Source organism: Mustela lutreola, chromosome 11 (assembly GCF_030435805.1).
Source record: "Mustela lutreola isolate mMusLut2 chromosome 11, mMusLut2.pri, whole genome shotgun sequence".
NCBI classification, from domain to species: domain Eukaryota; kingdom Metazoa; phylum Chordata; class Mammalia; order Carnivora; family Mustelidae; genus Mustela; species Mustela lutreola.
This window is the reverse complement of record NC_081300.1, coordinates 99,857,232-99,876,563: the sequence shown is the minus strand read 5'-3', so window position 1 is coordinate 99,876,563 and position 19,332 is coordinate 99,857,232. Positions and strand designations below refer to the sequence as shown.

The window sequence follows — 19,332 nt, the reverse complement described above, 5'->3', positions numbered from 1 at the left end:
CCCACATAACAAAGCGTGTCCTCACACTACAGCAACACAACAATCGCGCTTGTCCATCAGACACTGATCTCACCAGGGAGGTCCTCACGCCCGGGGAGGCTGGCGACCATGGGGTGCCTTTCCAGAGTTCCCATTTTTGCTCAACAAAATGCCATGTGCTTATCGCTGGCCACAAAGACCACCAGGGGCTCTGCTCAATCCACTGGCTGGCTCAATCCACTCATTTTTAAGAAGCGGGGTAACAAATGCCGGCATCCACGTCCTCGGTTTGTCTGCCGGTCACGCTTTCGGATACAAAATTGGGGAAAGACGAATCGGGTTGGGTTTGTGGCTCTGGCCCCCAAGAGCCTTTCCTCCGGGTGAGCACCGAGCCTCGCTCAGAAGGCGGCACACATCGCACGCACTCTCCCTGGGCCATCACACTGAACGTGCAAAATGCATGTATTCAGGGCCAATATCTGATCAAATTAAAATTTTTTATGGCTTCATCAAGGAGATCTTAAAGTGATTTTTTTTTTTAACTACAAGGGGCATGCAAATGATCAAAGACCAGCTCAGACGGGGCTCCTGCATTCGTTAGGAAGAAAGGGTCCGTGGTTTCCCTGAGTTCCCAGAGGTGAGGAAGGGAAACAGTGTGTTACGATGCAAATGGGCGGACCCTGTGGGGCCCGGGGCGGGGGGGGAGCCCCACTCCTACACCACCCAGACAGCCCCGTGGGTCCAACAGAAAACCAGCAGCCTGTCATTGATCATCCGGAGGTTTTTGCTTTATTAAGTTGCCCTGAAAAATGCAGCCTCCAGTTCCTGCCCAGGGAGTGTGTGCTGTGAAGGAGGCGGGCGCTGCCGGCCACGGGCATGAGCGGACCCGCACACGCACAGAGCCAGCAGCCGTGCTGAGCCACCACGGGCCCCACAAAACTCTGCACGCACCCCCGCCCCCCACGCGGCAGTCCCACGCAGCAGTCCCACGCGCCAGATGTGACCGAATCCTACACAGATGTGGGAATCCTACACAGAAGGCGCAGAGCCTGTAACGCGCCCCGACAGGAACGATGCCGACGGACAGTAAGGGCATCCCCGGGGGCACAACAGATGAGCCAGCCCCACACTGGGAACCACGGTGCCGGCGACCAGGGTGCCCTGCAGGTCCCCGCAGCAGAGAGCAGAATCGCCAGGGCAAAGTGGCCCCTGGGCCGGCTGGTTCTGTTCTGCAGACGCCAGCTCTGCCACAACTTCCCCTCCCACCAGCTCAGCCCACCTGCCCCCACGTCATCGGTCAGTAAGCCATCCACGTGGGGAGCGACAAAGCCCTCTAGCCCTTCAAGCTCTTCGGGGAAACAGTCCCAGTGTCGGAGCTACATGCACCACAAAAGATCGCTGCTCTCCGTGCCCGTGGGGGCCGCCACCTTTAGCCCGCAGCCCGGACATCACCCACTCTGAGCGCGGCTGAAGAAAACATTAGAAGATGCAGCGCCGGGGTGGTTTCTGCTGTTCAGCAGCAGTATCAAAAAAAAAAAAAAAAAAATCAGTCAAGTCTTAAGAGTATCTGCACAAGGGCACCTGGGGGGCTCAGTCGGTTAAGCGTCTGCCTTCAACTCAGTCACGATCCTGGAGGCCCAGGATGGAGTCCCACACTGGGCTCCCTGCTCAGCAGGAGTCTGCTTCTCCTGCCGATCTTTCTCTCATGCTCTCTCTCATTCTCTCAAATAAATGAATAAAGTCTTAAAAAGAAAAGAGTATCTGCACAAATTAAAAACCAGCAATATACAGGGGACATCGTACACTCTTGTGGCCATATCAGGCAGTGTCGGCAGAAACACTGTCCGTTCCCATCCGAGCACACGCAGCCTCCACCCCTGCCGCCGCCCCAGCTCTCCCCAGCTCTCCCCACCATGTCCCCAGCTCGCCCCTACACTGCTGCCTCCTCCCCAGCTCGCCCTCCCCCTCCCCAGCTTAGCCAGCATGACAGCAAAATCAACACATACCCACTGTGTCTGCGCCGCTTCCTTCATGGACTCTGTGAAAGCGACAGCAAATCTAGTAAGATGAACAGAAATAAGGACAACAATTAGGGCAGAATTCAATGAACATAACTAGGGAACAGCTCTTTGGAACAAACTGCGAGCGACCAGGCGAGAGGCTGAACTTCAAGTGCCTCCGTCTCCATCACGTGCGCCAGCGGCTCTCAGGGCACCCTCCAGTCACATCAAAACAAGCGTGTGTGCAATGAACAAACACGGCGCTCTGCATTTCAATTTTTTATTGTTGCTCCTTCCACACAAGGTCAGAGAAGCAGGGGAACAGTCAGAGAGCCAGACGCAGGAGAGAAGCAGAGGATTTAGTTAATCCACGCGGAACCTGCAAGGACAGGCTGTCTGGTCCACTGGCTTCAGCAAGGGAAGGCCGTGCGGACGCGCTCACAGCTCCGCGGACGCGCAAAGGTCAGGAATGTTAACGCGCGCATTTATCAAGCAATGGCTGTCCCTGGAAGTGGGGCCCGGTACCCAGGGGATGAACCAGGAACACCTCACGGGAGCCAGACAGCAAGCCATCACTCGTAACTGGTGCGGGCCGCGAGGGCACGGGGGTCAGCTCAGAGCGTCTGCAGAGAACAGCTGAGGAGCGGGAATAGGGTCGATGACAGAGGACGGGACTTTCCCCCAACACTGTCTCTAGAGACGTGCGCGGGACAGCCGGAGGTGCTCGTGGGAAGCTACCCGCTCCTCCGCTCCCACGGGAACGCCTGGCCCCAGGCTCTGTGCGCTGGGACTCCCCCGGCCCCTGGAGTCACGGTGGCACCCGGCAGGCAGGCAGAAATACCCAACGACGGACACACGAGCAAGCGCGGCCGGGTCCAGCCACACGTTCCAACAGGCCACAGGCAGAGCAGGAGCCGAGTGCAGGAGATGGAGCTCCGGAACCCCCGCCCGGGGCTGGCTGTCACTGCCCCCAGCCCGTCACCCTTTCCGCCAGCATGTCCCTTTCGCTCAGGATCCATCACTGGGGGATCCACGGCACAGCTGAAGACCAAAGGGAGGAATGAGAGCCCTGGGAGGGTCTTCCTCAGGGAGCGCGCACGCGGACCTGTTTCCAGAGTTGGGCAGGGGAGGCCGGAGCCCGCGCCAAATTCTCCATTTACTCCGTGGTGGCAGGTGACACCTCCGTCCTAGCGGCCCCTCCCTACAGACACCACCCCGGGTTGAGACCCACCGCCCTAGGAGACAACCCTGATGAGGGTTTTGAGCCCACCAATCCTCAAAAAATAAAGAAATTTAAAATAACACATTTCTTACAAAAAAATGTGAAACTGCCACTTTTGCACTTGGGATGAATTATCGCCGTTTCAAAACGTCGTCACCTTCACAGGTGACTTTCTTACTCAAAAACACCTTTAGGAACATCACAGTTCAACAACCTCATGAAAGGACACACACTGAGCCGTCCTGACCGACGACTTCACGGGATCTAACCCGCCGGACGCATTTCCTAACGGTGAAACTATTTCTGAGCCAATTTACTTCACATAAACTCTCTTTTGATCATTTGTGGATGATATTAAATTTTTCTAAAATGCACCTGGATGATCTTTCACAAAACAATATCCACAAGTTTCAGACTCCTTACCTAATTTGTATTTATAATTACCAAATACTTACCATACTATAATACAAGCCAAAAAGCTGGCGTGGAAGTGAGTTCAGTACTATACCATGCAGAAAAAAAAAGTTTTAACTACTAAAAAAGTTCAAAAATAAACCTCATAAGAAAAATGTAACTATTTAAAAGTATTTGATTAAAAATGAAACTCATTATAAGGCAAGATAAGTTCAATTCTTTTACAGAAAAGTATACTGTACACTGTCCGGCAAGAAATCTAATGATTCATCGGACCTCCCTGCCCGCTGACTTCCATCAATACTCCCCCGAAATGAAAATCAATGTGTTTTAATAACAATGCAATGAATGATGCTAACAGTAATACCGTGCGATGAATTCATTCAATACTGTTTCTACCCAGCAGAATTATTTCTTCCGTAAGACCGTGCGAAACTGCATGAATCCAAAGGTAATTAATTTTCAGAGTCTGAGAGCGACAACATGGAGAAAACCTATAATGACAGATCACCTTTCAAGATCAACCCCAACTCGACCTTTGTTGCTGTGATTCTCTCCGGCAGATGCACACACTCGCGCACGCACGTGGGGCACACTCTCTATTCGGACCAGGTTGTGTGGCCACATTTATGGCCGGAAAGTTCTCAGGAGGAAGAGGGTCCCGAAATGGAATGATATTTCACAGTAACCCTAGTTTTCAGGAGCGAGACTGACTCCTGCCTAGTGAAAAGCGGGGGCTGCCTTGGGTTGCATCCTGGAACATGGAGTGCGTCCTTTCTAAGGGATCGGGAATGCTCCAGTGACATAAAGACACAACGAGTTCTGGATTCCCTGACCAGGGCTCCTCAACCGTGAGAGGACTAGAGACGAGCCACAGACATTGCATGGCTGGCCCTTTACTGGGGGCATGGGAGCAACCTACACGTCCACGGACAGACGAAGGGATACGAAAGTGTAGTAAGCACATACGCCAGAATGTTACTGAGCCTTGAAGGAAGAGACAGTCCTGCCAGCGCAAGCACGTGGGTGAACCTGGAGGACAGGAGGCCCAGCGCAGGGAGCCAGACACGGAAGGACAAATCCTGTGCGATCCGCCTGACAGGACAATCCAAAACCGTCCGACTTCTAGAAGCAGGAAGTAGGACGGTGGCTGCCAGGGGCCAGGGTTGGGGGAGAACAGGAAGGCATTCAGCAAAGGGCAAAGTTTCCCTTGTACAAGGTGAGTAGGTCCTGGAGACCCCCTGGAGCCTACAGCTCCCACTGCTGTAACTTACACTTGCGAATCTGCAAAGAGGGCGGATTTCATGTTAAGGGCTCTCATCAGGATAGTGACCTCCGGAGTGTGGGATGAAGGTTTGGAGGGGATAGAGGTGTTTAGGGCACAGACCGCGATGACAGTTTCACTGATGAAGACTCATCTTCACACTCATCGGGCTGCGGACCTTCATTCCACACAGCTTCTCTTCCACGCCAATCATGTCTCAGTGCAGTGTTGTTTTTAAAGAATTAATAAAGCAGTTTGTCCACATTAAAAATTGATTGCCTGCTTTGTTTTTTTCTTTTTTTTTAAATAATAATTCAAAGATTTACAAGAGTTGAAAGGCTGGGGTCTCGGTAAGCTTTGGATTCAGGGTGACTCCACACTCGGGTAGGACTCGCTCTGTGCCCCAGAAAACCAGGGGTGCCTGGCAGTGACCGACTGCGTGGCACCATCTGGACCCTTCTGCGGAATCACCCCAGAAAGCCTGCCAGTTGCCTCTTCACTGATGAACAGAAGAGCTCTTGGCTTTAGGTCCCTGAGAATTTGGGTTTTGCTTTATTTTCTTTAGCCTTTTAAAACAACTTTCATATGGACATAGAGGATTTCTATACTGTTACTGCTGTGTTAGGTATTACCACCATCTTTGCGATACACAGGATCGGGGGTGATTTTCTCCCCCACCTGTCCTTCTAGCTCACACGGCTGTACAAATATGACTAACTATGGTTGGACAAGATAACTGGGGAGCATGGCTCTGGATTCTGGACTGGGGACAACAATCCCCCCCCAGGGGCTAGAAACACATTAGACTCTGGCTGCGGTGCTGGCAGGTCTCACCAGTGTGCGGTGTCTAGCCAGGCTCGGGGACGTGCAGCACGGCCCCCACAAGGAATGACTGTCCTGCCCCAAATGCCCACAGTGACCCCCCTCCCTGCTGCGTGCGCTCACGGGGCCAGAGTCGGTGTGTGCTGTTCTGAGGACTATCAGTGCACACCTTCGACCCGGCAGGAAAAAAGAGAGAAAAGGGGCATAATCTGGTCATTTGCATTGATGGGAATAATTCTAATAATTCTAATAATTCCAACCTTCGGAGAAGGCTGGCCCAATGGGAACCATCATTGAATAATTATTCGTGAGCAATAACTTGCTCACCATGACTCTTCGTGGCAAAATTAAAATGTGCACATGAAAGAAAAAAGTGAAATGAAAAAAAAAAAGAGAGAGAGCGTGGGTTTATTATGGTAAGACAGGAACCTCCCAACGGCGGCCCTTCTTAGTCGCCTGGTTTCGGTGAACTCTGCCCAAATGCTTAGCCCCCAGGAGGTTCTCAGTTGCATTACCTGGCTTCTTCGAGGACCTTTCCCATCACTTCGTTTTTTTCTCTGTGGTTAACATCTTCATTTAAATCAGTTCCACCAAAGATGATTCCAAATGGGATTCCATGACCTGCAAAACGATGACAGTTAATGAAGCACAGCGAGGCCTTGGAGACAGCCCTCGCCTTCCATCCCACAGCAGACGCGAGATCGTGTTCCCTGAACTTGGCAGACCGTGTGGGGTTTGTTCCCTTTTGTCCAGCTCACCTGAGGGCGGACCAGGCATCAGGGTTATACACACCAGGACGTGGGGGTTAATCAGCTCAGACCACCGGGGCCAGCACCCTTTAGAATCAATTAGCTTTACATTTAAACAAATGAAAAACAGCGGCCACCGTCTGTCAAAGCCAAGCTGACTGCTCCCGGGAGAAAGCGCAGACCCAGTGCAGCCAGCTGGGACCCCAAGAGCAGGTGCCGTGCTCTCGAGGACCTACAAGAGACGTCGGGCATCCCGGCGCCATGACTTTGGGCAGGGCTCCGCACAGCTGCCGTGGGGGCCACACACCGTGCACGTGACATGTGGGAGGACTCGCCAGGGAGCAAGTCTGTCCTGTGCCAGTGAGAGGCTCAGTCACAGGAATGTCTGTTGAGCTCCAACGAGCGAAGAATCAGGCATGCACAGAGCGAGCTAAACGATGTGCTGAGAAGAAGCCACACCAAAGGCCAGATGCTGGCTGGCAAGCCCCCAACTGAACCAGACCTAAGAGGGACCTTCATACTGGGTTTCTGGAACGAGCCAGCCCTCCTGAGACTCAGCAGGTCACTCAAAGGGAACTCGTCTTTCCTTTTATTTGCCTTAGAACTATTCCCATCAGTGCAAATGAGCAGATTCTGTCTTTCTTCTCTCTGGTGAGATGGCTCTTCCCCTGGAATCTGACTGCTAAGAATTCAGCCCCTAGACGCTGAGGCACCCCCAGACACACCAAGGCCGCTAGGGAGAGCAAAAGATGGAAAACAACTCAGCAACTCAGATACAGCACTGAGGACCAGCCTTTTAAAAAAAAAAAAAAAAAGAAAAAGCCTACAGAGTTGTGTGTGTGTGTGTGTGTGTACACGGACATAAAAAGACTGAAAAAAATCTACTCCATGAGTGCTAGCTCATGTTTATCATGAATGTAAACATTCACATATATATCAACATACACGTGTTGTGTGTGTGTGTCTACACATATGTATAAACTCAGTGTAAGAACATTCAGAAAACCTGGTTGTTGCTGCCTCTGGACAAGGGACCGACAAGACCAGAGATCTGGGATGGCAGGGGAACATTCCTTTTTACTCTGTCACGTGTTCAGTTGTTGGCTGCTTCTTACTATGGACAGATAATGACCTTTTCCACAACCCCAGACAGAGAAGAGCACCCCTGCAGAAATGGTTCCCCTTCTGTAATGGGTGTGGATATTGGGGGATGCTGAGAGTGAACGGTTTTAGCATGTGGGACTGACACGAATCTTGGGGGCCAGGGGGAGGCGTGAGGAGAGAACAGTGACCCCCAAAGACATCCATTGCTAATGGCTCGATCCTAGGAACGTTTCAGAGGAAAGGTACATTAGGCTGCGTAGAATGGAGGGTGCCAGTCAGCTAAGCCTAAAATGAAAGAGATTATCCTGGACCATCCAGCGGGACCAAGGGGCCCTTACATGCGGAGGAGGCAGGGGGAGGAGGAGCCCACCCCCACCACCACATGGGGGGGACTGGACCGGCCATGGCGGGCTCTGGGGAGGGAGGGGCTCTGAACCAGGGAGTGTGGGTCCCTCCAGAAGGTAGAAAATAAGGAAGTAGATTTGCCACAGAAGCCTCCACAAAGAAAACAGTCCCGCCAACATCTTGCTTTTAGCGCCAGGAGACCCATTTCGGCTTTCTGACCTTGAGAGCTAGAGGACAAAACACGTGTGTTTTATGCCACTGGGTTTGCGGTAAATTGTGCAATAGGAAACTAATACAGCATTCCCCCGCAACCTATAAAAACTGCCAGTTAAGGAAAATTAGGGTAAGGAAAATCACAGAAAGAGCCTTTTTTTCAGTGGAATCTCCAAAGACAGAACAGCAGACACCGGCAAGATATACAGCCAGTATCACAGACAGAGAAACGAGCGCATTCAATAATTAAAATGATGGGCACCATGAGCTGCTGGCCAAGTGGCAGCCACTCAAATTCATCAAATCAAGGAAGACAAAACACCAGACTCTGACACCGCACCATCCTGGGTAAGAATCCTGGTTCTCCACCTGGAAAACGCAGGACTTTGAGCAGGACACCAGGTTTCTCTGAACCTCGGCCATCTCACCCATGAAACAGAGGTCATGCTAATTAGCTGACTTCCTCGTGGGGTTAAATGACTCACTACATACGACCTACCAGCAGAGCAGAGCATGGACTCTGTGATACTGTATCACCGTGCTTTACGCCCAACAGTTGTTTAAATAAAAAATCCAGAAGCTCTCTGAATTAAATCAGCGCTCGGAAGGATGGAATGTGCGGTACTTTATTTGCGTTCCTATTTCTTCAATACTCATCATTGGTGAGAAAACAAAGCTTTAAATAAATAGCACGTTAGTCTTAATGACTATGCCTCCATAATTATGAGCGGAAAATTCTAGAAGTCCTCTGCTATATAAAATGTTTGGAAACTCCTATTGACCCTTCAAAACCCCACTCAGGCACGCCCTCCTCTCTGACATCTTCATCGGCCCCTCGGAAGTAAATCCCCCCACTTCAATGCCACGCCATGTATCGTAAGGTTTTAGGATAGATTTGTAGCCTGGAAAATCCTGGAGAACAGGCACCATGGCTTATTAATTTTGTACCGCTTGCTCCTGATACAAAGCCTGCTCCCAAGTTAAATCTTTGAAAAGCCTTTGTGGAAATGAACAAAGCTTGAAAAGTGGTCTACAAACTACTTTCCAAGTGCATTTACTTGGAGCTGCCGAAGCGACTGGTCCTCGTTCGTCAATCAATGCCTCCACTGAAAATGTGTCCTTCCTGGGAGTTTCCTGAGAAAAAACATCACAGTTTCCTGAACCTGGCTCCTTAATCAGCCACCTGACACCATCTGCTTCCTCACCAGGTTCGAGCCTGAAGCCGATTCTCAACAAGAAACCGAAAAAGAGCTTTATTGAAGTACTTCTCACCCAGCTTCCTGCCAACGTTGGATCACCGGGCCCGTTTTCTTTGTGTGTCACTTAGGGCAGATGAAGGAGGGCCCAGGAAGCCCCCTACACAAGCGATCATCTGCTGTATTTTAGACAGGGAAGTTACGAAGTTCTCTTCGCATGCACTTGAAAGACGAGTGGGTATACACGTTGAACGTCTTTCACAGACATGTCCAAGGGGAGGAACACATGCAACGCATTCATTAAACAAAGCATCAAGATTCATATTGTTGGGGCACCTGGGTGGCTCAGTGGGTTAAAGCCTCTGCCTTCAGCTCAGGTCATGATCCTGGGGTCCCGGGATAGAGCCCCACATCTGGCTCTCTGCTCCTCCTCTTTCTCTGCCTGCCTCTGTCAACTAAATAAAATCCTTAAAAAAAAAAAAATTCATATTTTTTAATACTTGCATTGTACCTGCAAAATAGCTATAATAAATGTTAATACTGTTAATATGCTATTTCTCAGAACTTGAATATTCTTCTTAGCATCTTTATTTACCTAATTATCCTCTCAGTAAATACTAGTTTTAAAAAGAAAAGCAAACTTCCACTTGTCCATGCCATTAAGGTTTTATTTAGATATATTTACTGCACACAGACATTTAAGTGTGGCTGGTTACTACTTGGCAACATGTATCTGTTATAAAAATGCACAGATATGCCCTGAGGGGGGGCCATGCCCCACTTAGAAAATCAGATTTAAAACAAACGGGCCCTGCAGACGCCTCCTCACAACACTGTTTACAGCTGAGGAGGACAGTGGAAATAGGAACTGACTGCTCCTATCACGCTGTCGAAGACCATTCAATGAGGGGGAAACGCTCCTAACGTATCAGTAGGTAAGACAGACCGCTAAACTGTGATACAATCCACACACCGCACAGAGAGGGTGAGAATGTCAGACGCGGCGGCCGCAGTGCTTAGCCCGGGAAGCATGGATTAGTAGTTCTTTAAAAGATGTTGCAAGTTTATATTGTACAAGTATATCTTTTTGTGTAAATTTAATTTTGAAAAAAAAAATGAATTCAATAAAACCAAACATGTACAGGAAACGCAGTCACATCTGGGTAGTGAAACTCAAGGGGCTGTATTTCCTTCTTTGTACTTTTAAGAAGTTTCCAAATGATCTGCTTCCGCAATTTAAAAAAAAAAAAAACCACAATTAAATGCGCTACATTTTAAAATATGGTTTAATCCAGGGGTACCTGGGCGGCTCAGTCACTTATGGGTCCGACTCTTAGTTTCAGCTCTGGTTGTGAGTTCGAGCCCCATGTCGGGCTCTGTGCTGAGCAGAGTCGGCTTGAGATCCTCCCTCACCCTCTGCCCCTCCTGCTCACGCTCTCTCCCCCCAAATAAGTAAATATTAAAAAAACATAACTTTAAGAACTATATACTTTCATCTATGGAAGACTTAGAAACATGAAATCGTGCCCGGCCGGCCGCCAGCACAGGGCAGCCCAGCGCAGGGAACGGAGAGGAAGCGGCCCTGGATGCAGGACTGAGGGTCACGAGTCTACCTGCCGATGGCGACCGCAGCGCTGCTCACGGTCTGCGGCTCGGGGAGAGTGTGCTTGCTAAGACATGAGCTTTAAGAACACACGTTCCACCACGTGGACGGCAACTGGAAATACACACGCAAACAGAAGCCGGGCTAAGTTCACGAGCAGCGGTGCTGCTTCGGGTTCCAGCGTCTGTTCGACCAAAGCAGGAAGACTCGTTTCCCGTGCGATGGGTTCTAGGGAGAGCGCCCCCTCCTAGTACTTGGGAGAGAAAGCTTAAGTGACTTTGTGCTTTTCCTCCACTTATTTGAAGCAAAGGCCAAGAAATGGTAACATGGAGAAAAAGTAGACTTGGAAGAAAACCCAGTGATGTGCCCAGAGCGAGAGGAAACAGGACTTTCCGTCTATTGGTCGACTCGGACTGGAATGACCTTTCTGAAGAACCACGTGTCCCTGTCAATCCAAATGAAAAATACACAGTCCTCTGGCCACTGGTTATTTGAGGAATTTAATCCACCAAATATCCCCACAGAGTGAAGTAAAAAATGTAATCACACTTGCGGTGGCTTTACCTGTAATAGCAAAAGTAAGGCAGACTTAATAAACACAGTGCATTCTTCGGGTGGAATACTGCACAGTCAGGAAAAAAATGAGGCAGAAGGAGGTCTGCTGATTTGGAAAGATCGCTAAGATATGTAGTTCAAGTGTACTTAAAGATAGAGTCACACAATTGTGGAAATAAAGTACACTCCACGTGTATGTGTGTAAGAGATTAAAAATGCATAGTTTTATAGACAATAATATACCCGATGGTAAACAGAATCACTAGCCCCAGGGTAGGAAGCCTACTGAGTGCAGAACAGACTTCCATCGGTCAGTAACAACCTTGTAAAAGTTCCCAAGAGCTTTAAAATGATAGACTATATCTTGGCCTCTACGCTTTTTTTGTATTTTGAGATTAATTGCAGACTCTATGTCCCAGGACATCTGCAGCAGAATTCCAAGTCGTATCTGTTCAGAGGAAAAGAGCTCTTGGGAGTAGTACTTTGAGGAAACCATCCCCATGGATGGAAAAAATTTCGTGCAGATGGCTCAAGCAGGGCTGCAAAAGTACGGAGGCAAGGGTAGATTCTCCTAGGTTCCTAAGCAAAGATGTCCGTCCAGAGAGATTTGCTGCCATGACTGTGGGAGAAGCACGGAAGACAGCTTCAGTGTTCCGATGGAAGCTTGGTGACACAACGGCATCCCCAAGCATGGAAGGTTCCACAAGTCTTGGCAGAATGAGGTAGATTATACTTGCACTGCTGCAGAAACATCTCCCAGAAGAACCGCCGGGTGGTACAAAGCGAGACCCTGACTACAGCGTGCTTCCACTCATGCTGATTTTCAGGGAGGAGATATGTACAAATATGTACCCGGCCTCACAGGGTGGCCAACCCCGATGGTCCCGCTCAATGAGGTCCCCTCCCACGCCCCCAAGGGCTGATCTGTATAAGCAGCACAAGCTCTGGAACCCAGGACTACCAAGGATGGATCACGAAGACCAGTCAGCTTCTGATGTGCTCTCTCGGAGAAGCTGGCTGCCATGTCTTGAGGACACTCAGAAACCTCAGCAGAGGCCCACTGGTGAGAAACCAGAGCCTCCCACCCACAGCAGGTGGCGGGTGAGGGACCAGTCAGGCCTCCAGATGATGCAGCCCCGGCCAGAGCACGTCCGGAGCGCATTGTATAGGGTCTTGACTGCAGCCTCGCCGGACGGCCCGAGACAGAACCCCTGGCACGGCTGTTTCTGAAGTCCAGTCCACGGAATCTACTACATGGAAATGCATTGCTGCAAGCCACTCGCTTCGGGGGGTAATTTGTTGCTAAGACAGATAACTAGCACAGTACCTGTAATACATTTCCAGAAGAATACACAAGCAAATGATCACCAGTTGTCCCTGGGGATAAGATACTAGACTGTTGGAACGAGAAGTGGGAGAAAGATTTTTTTTTTGTCTTTGATCATTTAGTTACGTTCACTCTGTGCTAGAGGGAGGGGTTTTTTTTTGTTTGTTTAAGCAGCAGCTTAAATTTAAAAACCAGCACCTTGCCCAGTGTACCCAGACAGGAAGTGAGCATCCGGCGACGCCCCAGCTCCCCGTCGGGGCAGGAGGCGGGAGGGAGAGCAGGAACGGAGGCCAAGCCAGGCGAGGTGTGGAGCCGCAGGAAGTCACCTTTAGCAACGAGACTGCAGAAGACTTCTGAGGCCCGGCCCAGCTGCTGGCGGAAGCTCCACCCTCGTGTGAAGACAGCCCTGGATCCTTTGGGCCCTCAACTGACAGACCGCCTCCCGAAATGTGATGCCACCGCCCTGTCAGTCCACTGGCGTCTGGGGATAGATCCTCGCTCAGCTACAACGCCGCGATGTCGTCGGCGGTTGCTCGGTGCCCCTGTGCTCGCCCCCATCACACCGGCCTCGGGAGCGGCGAGAAGAGCGAGCCCCCAGCTGTAGCCGGAGCCGGGACGATAAGTGCGCCCGCGTCCTCACGGGACTGAGGGAGCCGTGCCGTGCTTGAAGGCCCCGTGGACTGATGATCCGCTCCTTTAAGAGAGGACACTGACGCTCAGCTTCGCTCTTTACCACGGACTAGGAGCTCACACCCTGTGAAGTCGCATCAAATACTGTGCAGTTTGGGGCGCCTGGCTGGCTCGGCCCGAGAGCACTGGACTCAGGGGTTTTGTTTTGCTTTTTAATTTAAATTCAATTTAGTTAGCATACAGTGTGTCATTAATTCCGGGAGCAGAACTGGGTGATTCATCACTGGCGGACAACTTCATGAGACCCTGCGTCCTCCGTCACGCCGGCCCCCGGTTCCCGTCCCCCACCCACCTCCTCTCCAGCAACTGCACTTTGTTTCCCATGATTAAGAGCCTCTGTGCTTTGCCTCCCTCTCTGTTTCCATCTCGCTTGATTTCTCCTTTCCTTTCCCTACGTTCATCAGTTTTGTTTCTTAAATCCCACACACGACTGAAATCATATGTTTGTCTTTCTGACTGACTTATTTCACTGAGCACAATACCCTCCAGTCCATCCACGTCGTTACAAATAGCAAGATCTAAGGGCTCGGAGTGCAAGCACCATGCTGGACCCGCTTCAGGTCAAGTATCGATGGAAATCACTTCTGTGCGTTGGTGATAGTTAACGCGATGTCTGAGCTCAGGGACTGCCAAGACAGCTGGTAAAACATTGCTTCGGGGTGTATCTGTGGGGGTGTTTCCGGCCGAGAGGAGCGTCAGAGTCGGCAGACTGAAGGAGGGAGATGGCGGCCCTCACTGAGGCCGGTGGGCGGCACCCGGTCGTCCGCTCAAGGCCCCAGAAGAGCAGAAAGGCCAGAAAGAGAAATTCACTCTCTGGGTTGAGTGGAGACATCCCTCTTCCCCTGTGCTCGGACATCGCAGGTCCCCGCTCTCTGGCTTTCCGACTCACAGCAACTGGCACCAGCAGCCCCCTGATTCTCAGACCTGTAGACCCAGAGGGAAGGGCAGTATCGGTTGCTGGTTCTGCAGCTTGCGGAGGGCAGGCCGGGAGACCTCTGGGCCTCTGTCATCACATCTAAGCCCACCTCCTCTTCTATGTGTCTGCACATGTCCTCCTGGGCTCGTCTCTCTGAGAGCCCGACTAATGCACCCGGAGGGCAGACAGCCCCAAAGCTTCCTTCACTGCCCACTGGACGTGAGCCTGCTCTGTAGCTCGGCAGAATTACATCCTTCTGGAAAGTGAGTCCCTAAGAAGGACCAAGCAAAAAAGACGAGTGTGCACCCTCCAAGTCTGAACTGGGAAAATAGTACAAACTGAGAGCTCAGCCCTGTTTTGTTTTGTTTTTTAATATTTTAATTATTTAAGGGAGAGAGAGCATGAGCAGAAAGAGGGAGAAGCAGACTCCTCGCCGAGCAGGAAGCCCAACGTGGGACTCGATCCTAGGACCTTGAGATCATGACCTTAGCCAAAGGCAGCAGCTTAACCCACTGAGCACCTCCCCCGCGGGTGGCCCTCAGCTCTGTTTTATTTGACCCTGTGAGTGCTTCTAGTTTCCACAATTTCCAGTGTTTCACCTTTGGAGAGAAAGAGGCTCACCTCGCAGGAGTCGGCCTCCTCTGTACAGATGAAGAGCCAGTGCTGCCTCCAAGTTCTCGGCCTCGATGAAGCGGGCAATTTCAGATGAGCTTTCCAGGTCACAGGCATCTTTCAGAAGACATACGTGGCCAGCAGCTTCCAGATGGTCCCTTTACCAAAAAATATAAACAGAGAAAGAAAAGGGTGAGGGAGAAGGAAAAATATGGCACAAGTGGCCACGGGGATTCACATCTTAAATCGAAAGATTATTTAAACCAAAACGTTAAGAAAATAGTATCTTCTAAATTGTCCTGTAGGGGCAAATCCTCCTAAAATACAGGACAAGGCTCACCATCACTAGCAATAATGATTCACCCACCAGTGTCCAGTCCCTGGAACTTCAACCGGGACCAAGGTTAGCAGGATGAAGGGCTAATTCAGTCCTGAGACAAAACACACGCGCATGCGGACACACACACACACAGCATTCGATCACATTTGCTGGAACAGAAAGCTCTTTTTTTTTTTTTTTTTAAATATTTCCTTAATTTCTGGTTTTTCCCTCCTGTCCCTTAGTTATGGATGGAACCTGAAGTCTGCTTTGTGGCATCCGAAATCCAGTTCTTACTAAAGCCCAGCGGTGGGTATTACGGAGGGCATGGATTACCCGGAGCACTGGGTGTTACATGGAAACAATGAATCATGGACACTACATCAAAAACTAAAGATGTGGGCGCCTGGGTGGCTCAGTGGGTTAAGCCACTGCCTTCGGCTCAGGTCATGATCTCAGGGTCCTGGGATCGCGAGTCCTGCATGGGGCTCTCTGCTCAGCAGGGAGCCTGCTTCCTCCTCTCTCTCTCTGCCTGCCTCTCTGCCTACTTGTGATCTCTCTCTGTCAAATAAATAAATAAATCTTAAAAAAAAAAAACAAAAAAAAACACCAAAACTAAAGATGTTCTGTATGGTGACTAACAGCATTAAAAAAAAAAAAAAAAAAGACAAAGTCACCCATTATTGTAGCTTCCAAAGATGGGTTTTCCATCTACCTCCAAAATATCTATGAAACATGTCTTTCTTCTCATCCTGGCTCAGTTCCTTATAACATACATCTAAAATACAAATCTAAAAAAAGAAAAATTCTGAATAATGACACAGAGTGAGCAAAATCAAAAGGTAAGAAACCGAGAAAAACTACTAACGACTCTTACAAAAGGAAAGAAGCTAATTTACTTTATAAAGAGCTCTCATAAAACAATAAGAAAAAAAAAAAAACAAGTAACAACTTAAAAGTTAGGGATGGACCTAAAATTGTGGGCCATAGAAAAAGAAATTCAACAGGGCTTTTAGATACAGGAAATGGTGCTCAACTTTGTCGTCTTTTTACAGAGAGCATCTGCAAAGATCAGAAGTCTGCCTATGGCTCTGTGAAATAAACCCTCCCGTGTACTCCTCTGAGTGGACAAACCGGCACAAGCTCTGCGGTGGACGACAGAGCAGCAGCTAGAACCCTGGAGGTGTGCACACTGTCAGCAAACATCTCCATGTCCAGGAATTGGTTCCCAAACTGCACATGGACATGAGTGCAGACACGCACACCCGGCATGAACCTGGGCAGCTGTGTCTCACTCCCCGAACAGACCGGACCTGACATCCGGGTCCTTCATCCGGGTCCACACACGTGTGATGCATCGTCCAGCGCTGCCCCCATCAGAGAAAGGAATGCAGCAGCTCGCAGCGACGTACAGCTGACTCTTGAACAGCTGGGAAGGGGGGTTGTGGCATTGTCCCCAGACGAAAATCCACGTATCACTCCGATTCCTCCAAAATGCCCACCAACTGCCTACTTCTGGGAGCCTTCCCACTAACGCAGTTGATTAATACAGATGTTGTATTTTATACCTATCATACACTGTATTCTTACAATAAACTGAAGATAAGGAAGGGCTACCCGGGAAATCATAAGGAAAGAAAATACATTTACAGCCCTGTCCTGTATTTACAGAAACAAACTCCGCACGTGAGCAGACCCATGCACTTCAAATGCCGAGTCGCTCAAGGATCAAGTATAACCTGGAATCAGCGCCAGGATATGTAGTTAATGAGAGAGTGAAGACTACTTTGTATCTGTATACAGTGTGCGTGCATGGAGTGTCTGTAGGACGCACAAGGAAGAGACAGCCGTGACCATGTCTACACAGGACAAACAGGGCCACGCCCTTTTGTGCTGCGGGGGGGGGGGGGGGGTTAATCACGGACAGATATCCCATTATATCATCCTTGGAGGTGTGTGTGCACCTGTAGGTACAATGAACCTGCCTGGGGCCTCCCGGGGTAGCCAGCTCAGCCGTCCACTCTGGGAGAACGGCCCCAAATCTGCCTTGCTTCTTGAATGAACAGATGGCTGAATGCACCTCCGGGATCAAATCCAATGCCCTCGCCTAGCACACAGTGGGCGCCCTTCCCAGCCCGCCTGCCGGCCGCCCCACGCCCCACCCACCCAAGCTCCAGACCTGCTCTTCGGCTGCAGGACACCCACTGGCGTGCGTTCAGAGTGCCCACAGCCATGACTGCCCATTTCCGAATGCCAGCCCCCCGCAGTGAGATCCCACCGCCCCGCTCCCACCGCACATGGGCCCCCCAACGCCATCACGCCGAGTCTCTCTTGCTCAGGACCCTTCACTCCCACTTAGGCTTCTACGACAAAGCCAGCGCGTAGGTGACAACCAAGTACCCTGGAACGGACCCCTGAGCATCTCCTAAATCATCCAGAAGTCACTAGACTACAAACTTCAAATCCAACACAGACCCCCTTCTTTTTTAAGTCCAGCAATAAAACAGACCGCTGTTTCCTCAGCCAAACACCAGGCAAGTTAGCTGGCTTGCACGGAGAGCCAACAGGGCACACGACAAATAAGGATAAGAACAAAAGAATGAAGGAACTAGAATCTTTAAGCAAAGGGGTCATAAAATGGCCAAGTTGTTTGCGAAGTGGGAGCCACTGGCAAGCTCAGGAACGCTGAGGGAGGGGCAGAGCCCGCCAGCGTCTCGCTCACACCCGCTCAGGGGAGGAAGGTCAGGGGCCGCACCTGCAGGGGGTTGTGAACCAGCACTGTCCTCTCTCTGTAATTAAATGCACAATGCGGCCGCTGTCACCCGGTGATTTCTGCAATGCTGAGATCTTGCTTAAACTACTGAAGTACACAGAGTACCTTGATCTTACCCTGTCCACTGTTAATCCTGATCACTCATTATCAGCCTGGAATGCGGTCCTACCCCGCCCAGCCTCACCCCACCCCACCTCAACTCCTCTGGAAGGGTTGAGCCACGGACAAACAGAGCCTGCTCCGGGTGGCCTTAAAGTTAGTGTTTTTAAAAACGTGAAACTTCAGTGTGCTTCTCAGTATGGGTAAATGTTACTCCATTTTCTTAAAATTCTAGGGAACGAGAAACCAAAAAATAAATGTTGATAAATGGAAAAGAAGCAGTTTGATTTCTGCTTGGAGAATCCATTCCTGAGAGATTTCGGGCTCACGCAGAATGAAAAGATAGGACATATGGACTGGAGGGTTTAAGTACACACAAGGGGTTGTTCTTGATCTATTAAATAGATCTTTAAATGGCATTTCAACACTAACGTTATGATCTTATAAATATTCCAAAATAATTTTTTAATCATAATTCTCCATAACTAAGAGTTTACCCTCATTTCTGGCTTTAATCAGAACTTAAAAACTTTTGAACTTTTTAAACTTTTAGTTTTTAAAAACTTTTAATGTTTTTAAGCTGCTCTGTCCCTCTTCCTTCTATAAGTGATCATTTGATTCAAATAAACTCCATGAGCACCTAATATGTCCAAGGAGTTCTGGTTTACTTGACGGCTTTTTTTTTTTTTTTTTTTTAAGATGTTATGTATTTGAGAGAGAGAGGACAAGAGTGGAGGGAAGGAGCGGAGAGGGAAGCAGACCCTGAGCAGGGCGCGGCAGCTGGAGCGGAGGGGAAGCAGACCCTGAGCAGGGCGCAGCAGCTGCAGGGCTCAGTCCCAGGACTAAGCTGAAGGCAGACGCTTACCCGACTGAGCCACCCAGGCGCCCCAACCGAAGGCTGTTTTGAGAAGGAAGGCCTCTCTAACAAATGAAGAGATTTTTAAGCATTTGTTTGGTGGTTCTAGGAGAGGGGAACCTTTTGCACATGCCTGACTCCAGATTCAATAGGACTTAGCTGCTGCTTCTACTTGGCTGAAAACCATCCTCTTTAACTGAGGGAAGAGAGAACCTTGATCATTTGTGTGTTTAACTTAGGCAAATCTGCATAAATGATGCTGTCTGAATTACAA

The 19,332-nt window shown here is 49.9% G+C and overlaps 1 protein-coding gene across 5 annotated transcripts in view; it reads right to left on the bottom strand.

Annotated features, from left to right (window-relative positions):
- The window catches only part of GLT1D1 (glycosyltransferase 1 domain containing 1), a 98,931-nt gene that overhangs the window by 59,527 nt on the left and 20,072 nt on the right, over window positions 1-19,332 (bottom strand). For all 5 annotated transcript variants that reach the window (XM_059139879.1, XM_059139880.1, XM_059139877.1 and 2 more), the window contains exons 2-4: window positions 15,021-15,169; window positions 6,217-6,322; window positions 1,986-2,037 (exon numbers count right to left, since the gene is read on the bottom strand). In XM_059139879.1, coding sequence (XP_058995862.1) covers window positions 1,986-2,037; window positions 6,217-6,322; window positions 15,021-15,169 — 307 coding nt within the window. The remainder of the gene's footprint in view (window positions 1-1,985; window positions 2,038-6,216; window positions 6,323-15,020; window positions 15,170-19,332) is intronic.